Below are 13,705 nucleotides of genomic sequence, written 5' to 3' on the forward strand. Positions count from 1 at the left end.
ATATGCAATGATCGCTAAACAAGTTTCTTTCTCCCTCAGTTTTCTAAATACTTCGTAAAGGTTTTCATTACGTGAATACTCATTTACAGCTTCTGACACACAATTCTTAACATTTTTAATAGAAGATTCAGATTAAAATTTACATACACTATGAAAATCATTACTTCAATTTGGCATGTGTTTGACTATTTCTGTTAAATAGACTACGGTTATTTTTTAAATTTATTATTATTATTCTTAAAGATTATTTATTTTAGAGAGATGGGCGAGGGAAAGGGGCAGAGGGAGAGGGAGAGTGAGAGAGAGAATATCAAGCAGACTCCACGCTGAGAGCAGAGCCGGATGTGGAGTTCAATCCTATGACTGTGAGATCACAACGTGAGCTGAAACCAAGAGTCAGATGCTCAATGAACTATGCCACCCAGGTACCCCAATTTATTATTATTATTTTTAAATTTATTTATTTATTTGAGAGAGAGAGAGAGAGAGAGAGAGTGTGTGTGTGTGCAGGGAGGAAGGGCAGAAGGAGAGGGAGAGAGAGTCTTAAGCAGACCCCACACTGGGCACAGATCAGGACACATGGCTTGATCTCAGGACCCTGAGGTCAAAACCTGAGCTGAAACCAAGAGTTGGATACCTGTGCCACCCAGGTATCCCAATTATTTTTTTTAAGTAGACTCTATGCTCATTGTAGGATTTGAATTCATGAACCTGAGATCAAGAATCACAGGCTCTATCTACTGAGCCAGCCAGGTGCCCCTAGGATAAAAATTAGTTAGAGCTTTTGATGATAGGATCCTCTGCCAACAAATAAAAACCTAAAACTTAATTAAAAACACTTGGGGGATCCCTGGGTGGCGCAGCGGTTTGGCGCTTGCCTTTGGCCCAGGGCGCGATCCTGGAGACCCGGGATCGAATCCCACGTCAGGCTCCCGGTGCATGGAACCTGCTTCTCCCTCTGCCTATGTCTCTGCCTCTCTCTCTCTCTCTCACTGTGTGACTATCATAAATAAATAAAAAAAATTTAAAAAAAAAAATTAAAAACACTTGGGTGTGAAGAGTGTTTGCATTATGTCCAAACATATAGAACTGCACACATAAAATATGCACAGTTCTTTGTATAGCAATTATACCTCAAAAAAGCATTTTCCTTTAAAAAGAAACCCAAACAGAGGAAACAAAATGATGATGGAAAATAGACTGGGTAACTACAAACTGGACTTAATTGATTTAAATTACACTACCAGAGCCACGGGCTCTGAAAACAAAAAAACCAAAACAAAACTTGGGTGTTAAAACAGCCATGTATATATTTTGAAAATAAAATGTACAAATAACTTTCTTTAAATGATGGGAGCAAATGATTGGTAAGAGAAAATTTCAGTTATCCCATATGTGCTCATGGAAACACTAAATCTGCACTTCTGAGCTGGTTCCCACACATTAGGTTTCCTGACTCTCCTGGGAATAGAGAGAGTCCATAACTGTGCAGGTCCCTGGCATGTGTCATGACATAATTGGTCATGTCTGGCTCCAAATACTCAAAGCTGAGTGAACTCAGCTTCTCTTCTTGGATCTTTGGGAGGAAGCAGAAGAAATACATTCCAACTTTCCCCTCTCTCTCTAGAACAGGGTCTTTTTGAAATTTGGCTACACATTTACAATCCATCAGGAAGCTTTGAAAGATCTTGATGTTCAGGCCACAGCCAAATCAATTAAATCAGAATTTAGGGGGCAGGTCCCAGGCACTGGTATTTTATAAAGTGTCTTGGTGACGCCAGTATGTGGTCAAGACTGAGAACCATGACTCTAGCAAAACATTAATTATTTTAAGATCAAATTTATACTGTGCTCTTACTTAGCTGCAGAATGTTTAAAAGGCTGCCAAAATGTCACTGTTTGCATGGATCACCAGCATTCAGACCATTTACAGATGACTACTGATGTCTCTTTGTATTAGTTATTAAAAATAAAAGGGTGCTAAATGCAATTGGATCTTGGAACAGAAAAAAAGGCATTCATGAAAAAACTAGTAAAACTTAAAGTCTGTAGGTTAGTACCAATAATATCAGAGCATACTAGTTCCAATGCTAATCTCTCAGTTTTGAAAAATGTAACACACTCTGTAAATGATTAACAATTGAGGAAGCTGGGTGGAAGGTATATGGGAGCTTTGCTATTTTTGCCAACTCTTGTAAGTTTAATTATTTCAAAATAAAAAGTTAAAAAGCTAAATTAAAACAGGAAAAGGCAAAGCTAGTACTAATGCTGCAAAACTGCGGATTAGCCAACAATATTGAATACCGTTGGGCACAAAGTTGTGCCCTGTGGATCTGGGCACTTTATTAAAGAATACAACATTATGGCATGAGAAAAGCTTAGAGAAACTCCCAATTTCCTGTCTTTCTTCTGCTTTTATATAGCTCTTCTCCAGCTCCGTCCAGCTCCTACAAAATGTCATCAACAGCAATTAATATAAAAGGCCTTGCTGGCAATCTATGACCTTAAAGTCATCTATTCTACTACACAGAATCATAGTACTGTGATGGGATCTTGTACAATATTTTACAGCTCCTGAGCACTTTCCAAATGTTAGTCTTGTTTGATTTGCATTAGGAAATAGGCAAATCCACAGGGTATATCTTGGGCTGTAATAAGATGGAACTTTGATTTCATTTTAATAGAGGAGACACAGTGTAGCACCTGCATAAATCTCTCTTTCTCTCTCTCTCTCACACACACACACTACATCATAGTACATACACACAATTTGGACACACGGTTATTAAAAAATTCTATGTTAGTCCAGCAGTGCCCAGAATGAGGGCTGGAGGCACATATAACAAGGCTAAGTGCTCACTGACATATGACCACCAACCTAGGCCAGGTCCCAGCCACGGGTGCTACTTCATGATGGCAGCTGCCCTGCCCCCCTTTCCTACCAGGAAAAGGAGGAAAGTTCAGATTACCAACAAGGCCATCAGCCAACATCTGTTGGCCCCAGGTGTTGTCAGACCACGACTGACTACGCCCTGAGTCATAGCCATCTCTTTGTTTCTGCCCCCTTGTCCTGGTCCCTCAGGGACCCTGGTTCTTGATTTCCGCAGGTCCCTGACCCTAGCCAGTTCCCCATGAGTTAGGCCCACCTGGCAGCTGCAGCCCTCGCCCACTGAGCTCCTGCCAGCTGCCTGCTGCTCCTACGCTTGCTGGAAGGATCTCCCACCCAGAATGGGGTGAAGGGGATGGTGGTGGCCACACTTTCCCTCGACCCTGCTAGAGGATGGCTCACATCCCCCCACCCTCCCATGACTCCTCCCCACAGAGCCTGCCTCACCTCCAATTCCACCACTCAAGGTAGTAAGACGCTTTTTGGCAGCCTGGCCTCACACTCACATACTCAGGGAGGGGCACACTCATGCTTTCCTGGCCAGCCCAGAGAACCATAGGCTGGGTTTTGTTTTGTTGTTTTTAAGTAGGCTCCACACCAGCATGGAGCCCAATGTGGGGCTTGAACTAACAATCTTGGGATCAAGACCTGAGGTGGATCAAGAGTTGGATGCCTCACTGACTGAGTCACCCAGGCGCAGCTGCAGGCCATCTGATGGCACAAGGGTGCGGCCCTGTGCTTTCCCACTTTCCTTTCTGTACCGTGTGGTTGTGTGCTGTCCTCTCTCTCGGGACAAGGGTGACTTTCTACCTTACAATCCATTCCTTCTGGCCTATGCTGCTCCGGCAGGGATTTGCAACGTTCAGCCGGCCTATTTCTTCCTCATTGGCCTGGGACCACATGCTCATTCCTTGATTCTTGTGTATTAAAAAGGAAAGTCTAACCGGGACTAACAGAGAGTTCACAGATCTTTTACAAGAGTAAACATACTCGGGCAATGTGAACAATGGGATATGATTAATTGAAACTTCTGGTTTCCTTCTAATTAGTGGAACATACGAATAGCAATTTAGGAAGTTTAACAGTGATCCTCAGGCAAAGGGGAAGAAAGTATCTGTGCTTGTGAAAGTAGTTGCTCTCGATCTGTATTTGTTTTAAAGCATTTGCTTTATTACTACTCTGGCTCCTTCCCCCCAGAGTCCTCCAGCTTGCCCACTAGCCAGTTCCCCGTGAGTCAGGCCCACCTGGCAGCTGCAGCCCTCATCCACTGAGCTCCTCCCAGCTGCCTGTTGCTCCTATGCTTGCTGGATGGATCCTCCACCCTAGATTGGGGTGAAGGGGATAGTGGTGGCCACACTTTCCCTGGACCCTGCTTACCGGCCCTACCTGCAGGCACAGTGATCATTCTAGGCCTGGGCAACACTCCTGCTTTCCGTCCTGCTCACTTCTCTACATGCTCCAGGGCCAGAGGCCAACCTGGCTCCTCCTGGCTTTCTTGAGGACAATGTAACTCTGCTCCCCATGCCTGCAACCTGATTGCACTGTCGCTTGAAACACTGCTAATTTAGAGGGCAAACATTCCAGTTCATCCAAGACAGTCCTTGTTTCCATGCCATTTTACTACTCATACTGTCCTGATTCAAATAATAAATCAGATGGCCATCCTACTCACTTGTAGCTCCTGAGGCTAACGGGACAATGTGCAGATACCTCCAACTGCCCAATGTGGGTTCCTCCTGTCCTTGCATCTGAGCTTGTCCTGCCTCGATGGCACCATCTTGACTGACAGGTCATTGCCTCCCCTGTACTGTCTTGTCCAGCCACTAACCTAACCCCCCTTCTCTGTTAATATCCTAGGAAATCACCTCTGTCATTCTAAACATTTGGAGAGCAAGTGAGAGAGAGAACACAAAGGAAAAAAAACTGTGAAGCATTTCCTTTTCGCATCTCATCTAGGAATCTGTGCAGGTATTCAATGTACTCTTGATAATAGCGTATTAAGAAGGAAATTGAAATTTTAGTAAAGATATTCCTTACCTGTTTCGCAAAATGCCACTTTATAGAGCCAAATTGAAAACCATTGAAAACAAACGTACTTTTCATCACTTGAATGATATGAATTTTTGATTTTTATATTCTATGCCAGCCGAGACAGTGAAACTGAACAGACACTTTTCATTTTGAATTTATCATCAAATTCATTTCCTGTTATTGTTATCCTAACACTGGAGAGGAATATTTAATTTCCAGAAGTTTTCATTTAACTTTAATAGGAAATAAACTCACTTTAAAAAAAAAATAAACATTTTAGTTCTGAACGTGAAGCTGCTTGATTATAAGAACTAGTTAACCTAATAATTTTAAACTAGCATCATCCTAATTATATCCTTTGGCTGTTCCAGGCATGATCACAAGGTCTTTGAAATTCGGATCATGAACTTGGACTGACCCCGTACCACAGGACCCAAGTGGCCTGCAGCGGATTTCACTGTTGACAGTTTGGACAGTGCAATGTCAGGTTCTCCCTGCAGGGTGGGAGGGCCCGTGGCAGCACTTACGTTTCATCTGTGAAGGCTATTCCAAAGTATTCCTTTTCCTTCAGATTGAAGTGAGATGCCACGAGGTCCAGCAGCTCCTTGGCCAAAAGCTTGGGCTGGAGGAAGAGTAAGATGGAAAAGAGACAAATGAGTAGGGAGGACTTGTCCTAAGACATGTGATGGCAGGTTGATACAATTTTTTAAATGGGATATCTCAAAGCTCAAGTACATTAATGCAAATGATTTTTGTAAAACCCAAAGGAGTAGACAATGAGGATGCTGCCAAGCGAAAAAGCCAAGCACAGGGCCATCAATAGGCAGAGACCTTCTGCCTTGGTTTCCTAGTAGTTTGTTCTGAAACAGATGGTACCTGTTCTTTGGCAGGACTGTCAGGCCCTCTGGCTCTTCTTCCCCATACAGGAGAACATTTTACATTGCATCAACAGGAAGATTCCTTATTGAAATATATTTTTATGTATATACATGTAACATACGTTCACATAGTATTTGCTACATGTCAGGCCCTATTCTAAGTACTTTACAAATATCACCATCTCTGCCCCCCATTACAGCTCCATGAGGTGCTCCTGTTATTAACTCTGTCATATAAAAAAAAATAAAAAACAAAACTCTGTCGTATGGGGAGGAAATACACACCAGAGATCAAGCAAGTGTTGGGACTGGGATTTGAATCCTGGCTCCAGACTGCCCTTGACCACTTGATCCGCTCCATAATTTTGAATACAAACAATAAAAGTACCTCCTTCCAGGAATGTTAAAATTAAGGCCAAAGCAGCTTGGGAACAGAATTGAAGAATGAATTACAAATTCACCCTCTGGTTGGCTTTCCAAAGGAGAAGAACAGTCTTTATGTTAAGAGTGTTTTTTATCATAAACTCCTTTTTAAACATCTCTGCTAATCTAAAGGAGTGTGCCAGAGGTGTAGGCATGAAATCGCCACGGAGGTCTGTATTGTTAATACATCGTTCACCTTAGCCAAGCACAGGCGAGGTGGCCACAGAACACCAGCCTGTGAGGTGAGGGTGGAAGGAAAGGCCATCTGAGGGAGACTCGGGGCTAATGGGAGTAGTTATTTCTCAATCAGCTTCCAAGTCAAGTATCTGCAAATGCATTGTCCCTATGACAACTACTGTACTCCAACTGTACTCACTGGGTCTCCAAGCTCAGAGCAGAAACAAAGATTCCAGAAGAGAAAAAGTTGTGTATTTTCTGTGTGTGTACGTGTGTGCATTTATGCACATCGATATACCTTCCTGAGTATGTTTCCTATTCTAGTGGTTACTCTGATAGGGGAGTGGACAAGACATCTCAATCATGTTACGTGATACGTGGTAAATTGATTTCCCCTTTTTATTTTTATTTTTTAAAAAGATTTTATTCATTTATTAATGAGAGACACACAGAGAGGCAGAGACACAGGCAGAGGGAGAAGCAGGCTCTTCACAGGAACCCAATGCGGGACTCAATCCTGGGACTCTGGGATCATGCCCTGAGCCGAAGGCAGATGCTCAACCACTGAGCCACCTAAGTGGTAAGCCACCTTTTTAAAGAGTTATCAAAAAATTACTTATTTGAGAAAGAGTGAGCAAGACAGAGAGCACAAGCCAGTGGAAGAACAGAGGGAGAGGGAGAAGCAGTTGCCCCACTGAGCAGCGAGCCTGACGTGGGGCTAGATCCCAGGATCCTGGGATCATGACCTGAGCTGAAGGCAGACGCTTAACCAACTGAGCCACCCAGGCACTCTGACGAAATAAGTTTGATTTCTTATTTCACTTTCTGAGTATTGCTATGAGCTGTGCTGTGTCCCTCTCCAAATTTATATGTTGAAGCCCTAAACCCCATGTGGTGGCATTTGGAGATGGGACCTTCGGGAGGGGGAATTAGGGTTAGATGACGTCATTAGAGTGGGGTTGTCATGAATGGGTCAGTGACTTTATGAGAAGAGACAGAGAGATGGCCCATGTTCTCCCTCTCCACCATGTAAGGACACAGGGCCAAGGTGGCCATCTGCCAGCTGGGAAGAGGGCTCTCCTAAGAACCAAACCAGGTTGGTACCCTGGTCGTGAACTTCCAGCCTCCAGGACTGTGAGAAAATAATTGTCTGTTGTTCAAGCCCCCAGTCTGTGGTATTTTGTTGTGGCAGCCCCAACTAATTCAGGTACACTTCTCTTTAATTCAACAAGTATTTACTGACTGTCTAATATGTGCAGGTTACTAGCCATTACGGCAGGACCCAGAGAAAGGGGTGTCCTGTAGCATCTGCTGATAAGGAGAGCTTATCAGGGGCGCAGAGGATGAGCTAATACTCATTTTAAGAAGCTAAAGCAGAGAGTTTCCCTTTGCTATCTCGCTCCTGGGCTCACAGGGTGGCAATCTCTGGGCTTCCCTGACCATCGGTTTACCAATAAAAGCAACTGGAAATGACAGGACTGGATTTGAAGCCCAGGCTGAGTTTCCTCTCCCTGAAAGCTATGAATCAACAGGAGAATCTATCTTATAAATTAACACCATCTAAGATTCTATACTTCTGCTCATGCTAAAATATGAAACATGAATAAGTAATCCCTGTAACCAATAGGGCAATGGGGATTTTATAGAAGACCCTCCTTGGTAAATGGTAGACAACAACGCGGTGAGGTCACCGTGGCACCTGAGGATGTCACTGATAAATTACAAAGTAGATCAGAGGGAGGGGGTTCAGGCTGTGTTTGCTACAGGCTGCTACAGGCTCAGCACCACCTCCAGCCCCCGGAGGTCCCTGGCTGCCCACATACAGAGCATTTAATGCAGAGGTCATGACTGAATGTAAGGATGGTATGGCTGGTTTTAAATTGCAATGCACCATACTTTATCTGTCCAAATGATTGCCATTCCTTTCAAAGTAGTCAGAGTATTCCTATGACTCCTGCTCACATTTTTGATACTGGGTTGCCTTTGAAGCTCACATCACACTTATAAGAACATCTTCCCTGGTGACAAATCTTTTTGTCCTCAGAATGGATTTAATTGTTTTTCTTCTTTTTTTAAAAAAAGATTTTATTTACTTATTCATGAGAGACACACAGGGAGAGAGAGAGAGGCAGAGACACAGGCAGAGGGAGAAGCAGGCTCCATGCAGGGAGCCTGATGTGGGACTCGATCCTGGGTCTCCAGGATCACTCCCTGGGCCAAAGCAGGCGCTAAACCACTGAGCCACCCAGGGATCCCCTTTACTTGTTTTTCTAAGTGGCAAAAAGTCACTTTAAGTCAAGCGTAGTGAGCAGGATGGAGGTGGAGGAGGAGGTGGTCAAGCTGGTTTTATAAAACAAGGTGTGACTATTACATAATTATTGTGGGTTCTTCAGGCTTATGGTGAGCTTTCTGGCCCAAACTTCGAGTGACAGAAATAAGATTTCCTTCCCTTTAAGAGTAAATGTTAAAGCCAACGTCTCAGTGGGATTGATCAGAGACCCATAAACTTACCAAGGAAGGGGAAGAATTACTCTCAGGGCTGGTACAGTTTTTCTGTAACGTGATTAAGTACAGTAATCACAGTATGGAAGGGGGGGTGGTGAGTGGAAGGTGTGTGGGGGGAGAGGAATGGAGGGGAAGCAAATGGGGTCTTAGCCACGAAGCCCAAGACATGGGGGCCCAGCAGCAAGGCCTCGCACATGGCAGACGTGAGGGTACGGGGCTACTGTAGCTGCCCATAGGAAATGCTCGTCTATGTAACCCTCCTTCTAATGCCATGCCTTCTGAAGAAGCCACCGAGGCCCTGCTACGTCCTAGATGTGGTGCTACACACTCTCCTAGATGGTTGCCTTACCACCTAGAATAAGATTCTATTGTTCCTTCGCCAACAGAGATTTTGAGACTTGGAGATGGCAGGCAGGCTGTTCTCGGTCTGACAGCAAAGCCAGGATTCCAAACAAAGTCAGGCCGGACTCAAGGCCCATGCACGTCATTCCCCTGCCCCCCACCCCTCTGACCTTCCTTTCCAGGTGGAGGTCAAGGATCACGTGCCGGAGGGCCCCATCTGGGTGAGGGCTGTGTCGCTCACCAGATGCCGGGACACTGCGGTACTTTGAACTTGAGTAACGTTGAGCCTCCCCCCTGCCCCGCAAAGATGAAAAATCACGTTTCGGAGTCTGCAGAGCTTAAGAACTGACTCGACACGCTCAAGGAATCACTGGAGTGATGGGTACCCCACTCTGGGAGCCTCGTGGGGACGGACTTTTGGCTTCTCGGTGGTGACAGAGCCCTGTGATTGCGCCGTAACCACAACCCTGTCTACGGTAAGAAAATGAACGTTCTAGGTGACTCGTCAACTGGAGGCAACAGAGCAACAACAGCACCACCAGAATAAAGCACCACCAAATCACCACCAGTATGATCTCAAACTAACCTTTATAGGATTGTACTTAATTGAACGTGTCGTGTCCCCTTGGTAAAAAAAAACAAAAAAAGGCCCATTACTTGACACATGACACTTAGGATGGGTCACATGCACCACCCTCAATGAAGAAAAGTCTATATTCTACACAATTTACAAAGAGGGAAACAAAGGCACTGAAGGGGAAGCTAACAGATCCCAGAAGAGGCTGAGGTCACAGCTCCCGAATCTTATGTCCCTTGAAAAGCCACATTCTTTCTTCTGCTGTCACGGTGAGTGGCAACAGCCCAGCGGGTCACTGCCGAATCGCCGGGAGGGAGGGCTCTGCTCCCACTGGCCTGATGGATGTGTAGCATGAGCGGTGAAGCCACCGTGACGTGGGGGGTTGTTTGTCATCACAGCACAACCTCGCCTATCCTGATTGATTCAGGCACCGTATCAATTACTCTTTAATTCTCTGTATGGTTGGTTTAAAAACTACTTACGGCATCGGCTCTGTGATTTCCTGATCTTGCAAACAGAGACAATATCCCACCTTGACATGATAGTGATTAATGAACTACACTGTTCCGAACATTTCTTAAACTCATTTAGAGAAAGTTGCTGGGTAGGCAGAAAGCTTTATGCCATTATGTACTTTGAAGGGATGTTTACAGAATCCTGCTGATTACAGTCTGCTGGTTACTGGTGCTATAAACATTTGTGGGGCTTTGCAGGGGCCAGGCTGGGAGCCAGGCCAGAAAGGCAGCTGGTAGCCCACGCAAGGGCTACAGGACACACTGGACAAGCTGCGTGTGTCTCAGGTCAGAAGCTGCCTGTTCTGGGTCACCGGTGCTGTCCTGGCCGCATGAGGTCACTACATTTAAGACTGACTTTCTCCCAGCCTATAATTAACTATGCTCACTCAACAGCTTCTCCCCTTTCATGTTCCCTTCTCTTCTCAGGTTCTTTTTTCATTTGTCCTCCTAAGGTTTTATTTCTCCTTATATTTGACAAATAAAATCTCTTAATAAATGCCCCGCTCGAAATGTGCTGCCTGATGGGAGCTGCTCAAGATGCTAGCAGGATGGCCTTTGTGAGGCTAACAGAGCTTAGAAACCCGGGTTTTGGTCACACTCTTCAGGGGAAAGGGCAGAGTGGCTCTTTGGCACTGCAATGTGGCCCTACCACTCATATTTGAGGTCCCCAGGGCTCTGGACTACTTCAGTGGGAAATGTGCTCATACCCAGCACACACAGGCTTCCAGAATAGGCCTGGTCTGCCTTCCAAGGAGGGACATGATCAAAAGAGCACTTTTTAAGGACAGAGGGTTATGAAGTGCTCTAGGCATGTCCCCAAGGTGATGATCCTCCAGGTGATTCCTGTGAGGCGCCCTAGTAGAGCCCAGGGAGAGAAATTAGAGGACCAGCGGCCCCTCTCCAGTCTCCCACATGGTATTTTATCATCCCTCGCATATCATACAACCACTTTAAACTTCAAACGGCTACATCCCAGACAGATGTTCCTGGACAAACGGTACAGGGTACCTTGGGCCTCAGAGTCCTCATCCCTCAAATGACCAATTAGGTTCAGGTACTGGATTCCTGCCTTAAAACATCCACATATATGTCATCATGACATGACATGTCTTCCTCCCCCCAAAGTTCCCAACCTTCTCAAGGTCTATCCACCTATTCTCAAAAGCTTCACAACCATTCCACACACACACCCCCACCCTTACACCCCTTGATCTCTTAAACCTAGTTTCTTACATAATTTGGGGCAAATATCTAACCTTTCTGTGCCTCGGTCTTCTCAGCTGCAAAATGGAGGCGATAACTATACCCCCGTCTTAAGGCTGTTTTGAAGATGAAATGAATTAATACTGATCTGCACAAGGGGCTTAGATAGTGCCTGCCCCAAAGAAAGTATCTTCTGTGTTATGATTCCAGACCCTCATCACCTCACCTACGAATTATTGTAAGAACCTTCTACATGGTGTCATCTTCTAAAAGTCAGCCTGGTATTGCAGGCCAATCTTTGAATCCAGTTTACCTATGCAACCTCACTCGGACTAGTTCCCTATGAAAATACCCATTTCTGTTTGATCTTTTTGCATGGGCATAAAGGAAACACCAATTTCATTTTTACTTCTAAACTTTTGCTCACAGCCTCCCCTCTCTTCCCTCTTCTCATTTAAATCTGCCCTGTTTAAAGCCCACTTCTTCCAGGAAACCCTCTCTGGCCATGCCACCTACAAATGGTCTCTTTTTCCTCTGAATCTCTATAACATTTGCCACATGTACTTCAATCACCCTTAGCATGCATGTTCTTGCATTGTGGTGAATTTATTGTAATTTATTTATTTTATTTTTTAAAAAAAGACTTTATTTATACATTCATGAAAGACAGAGAGAGAGAGAGAGGCAGAGACACACACAGGCAGGGGAGAAGCAGGCTCCATGCAGGGAGTCTGATGTGGGACTCGATCCCTGGTCTCCAGGATCACACCCTGGACTGAAGGTGGCGCTGAACCGCTAAGCCACCTGGGCTGCCCAATTTATTGTAATTTAAAATGTTTTATTTTTTTAAAGATTTTATTTATTTATTCATGAGAGACAGAGAGAGAGAGGCAGAGACACAGGGCAGAGGGAGAAGCAGGCTCCTGCCTGATGCGGGACTTGATCCCAGGACCCCAGGATCATGACGTGAGCTGACAGCAGATGCTCAACTGCTGAGCCACCCAGGTGTCCCAATTTAAAAAAAAATTAAACAGGGGGGCTCCTGGATGGCCCAGCTGGTTAAGTGTCGGACTCTTGGTTTCAGCTCAGGTCATGATCTCCTGGGTGGTGAGATGGAGCCCCACTTTGGGCTCTGTGCTCAGCAGGGAGTCTGCCTGAAGATTCTCTCCTTTGGCACCCCCAAGGAGATGGTCTCTCTATCTCTCAAATAAATAAATCTTTAAAAAATTTTAAGTTGTGGCAAAATGCCCATAACATAGAATCTATTATCTTAGCAACTTTTAATGACACAATTCAATATTGTTAAGCATATTCACATTGTTGTACAACCAACCTCCAGAACATTTCCCCCTACAAAACAGAAACTGTACCCATGAAACAACTCCCCATGCCCCCTCTCCTGGCCCCTGGCAACCACCATTCTGCCTTCTATCCTTATGTATCTGACTATGTACCTCATATAAGTGCAATTACATAGTATTTGTCCTTTTGTGTCTGGTTTAGTTCACTTAGCATAATATCCTCAAGGTTCAGCAAGTCGTAGCAGGTGTCAAAATATCCTTCCTTCTTAAGGCTGAATAATACTCCATTGTATGGACAGACCACATCTTGCTTATCTATTCCTCTGTTGATGGACACTTTGGTTGCCTCCAAGTTTTGGCTATTGTCAATAATGTTGTATAGACACAGTGGATTTTTGATGACATGATTTGTTGCACCCTATAATGGGCTGAATGGTGGCCCCCAAAAGTTACGTCCACATCCTAACCCCTGGAATCTGTGAGTCTTACCCTATGTTACAGAAAATGTGATTACAATTCTTTTTTTTTTTTTTGTGATTATACAATTCTTGAGAGGAAGAGTTTATCCTGGATTATCAGGTGACCCTGGATAAATGAACCACATGGATCCTTATAGGACAGAGGCAGACGGATTTCTGTGGCAAAAGGCCATGCAAAGACAGGCAAACTTGAAGTGACGAAGCCACATGTCAAGGAAAGCTGGAGACTGCCAGCCGGTTGAAGAGGCAAGGAATGGATTTTCCCCTCAAGCTTCTGGAGGAAGCATAGCCCTGCCAGCAGCTTTATTTCAGCTCTGCCTTCCAGAACTGTGTGAGAATATGTTTCTGTAATTCTAAGCCACTGAGTTTGTGGGGATTTGTTACAGC

General features: G+C 44.7%; 1 protein-coding gene across 8 annotated transcripts in view; it reads right to left on the reverse strand.

Annotated features, from left to right (window-relative positions):
* FRMD4A (FERM domain containing 4A) overlaps nucleotides 1-13,705 on the reverse strand; it is a 616,236-nt gene that overhangs the window by 145,118 nt on the left and 457,413 nt on the right. For all 8 annotated transcript variants that reach the window (XM_055331818.1, XM_055331822.1, XM_055331820.1 and 5 more), the window contains one exon: nucleotides 5,446-5,540. In XM_055331818.1, the coding sequence (XP_055187793.1) occupies nucleotides 5,446-5,540 (95 nt within the window). The remainder of the gene's footprint in view (nucleotides 1-5,445; nucleotides 5,541-13,705) is intronic.

The sequence above is a fragment of the Nyctereutes procyonoides genome, unplaced genomic scaffold (genome assembly GCF_905146905.1).
Source record: "Nyctereutes procyonoides isolate TBG_1078 unplaced genomic scaffold, NYPRO_anot_genome, whole genome shotgun sequence".
Lineage (NCBI taxonomy): Eukaryota > Metazoa > Chordata > Mammalia > Carnivora > Canidae > Nyctereutes > Nyctereutes procyonoides.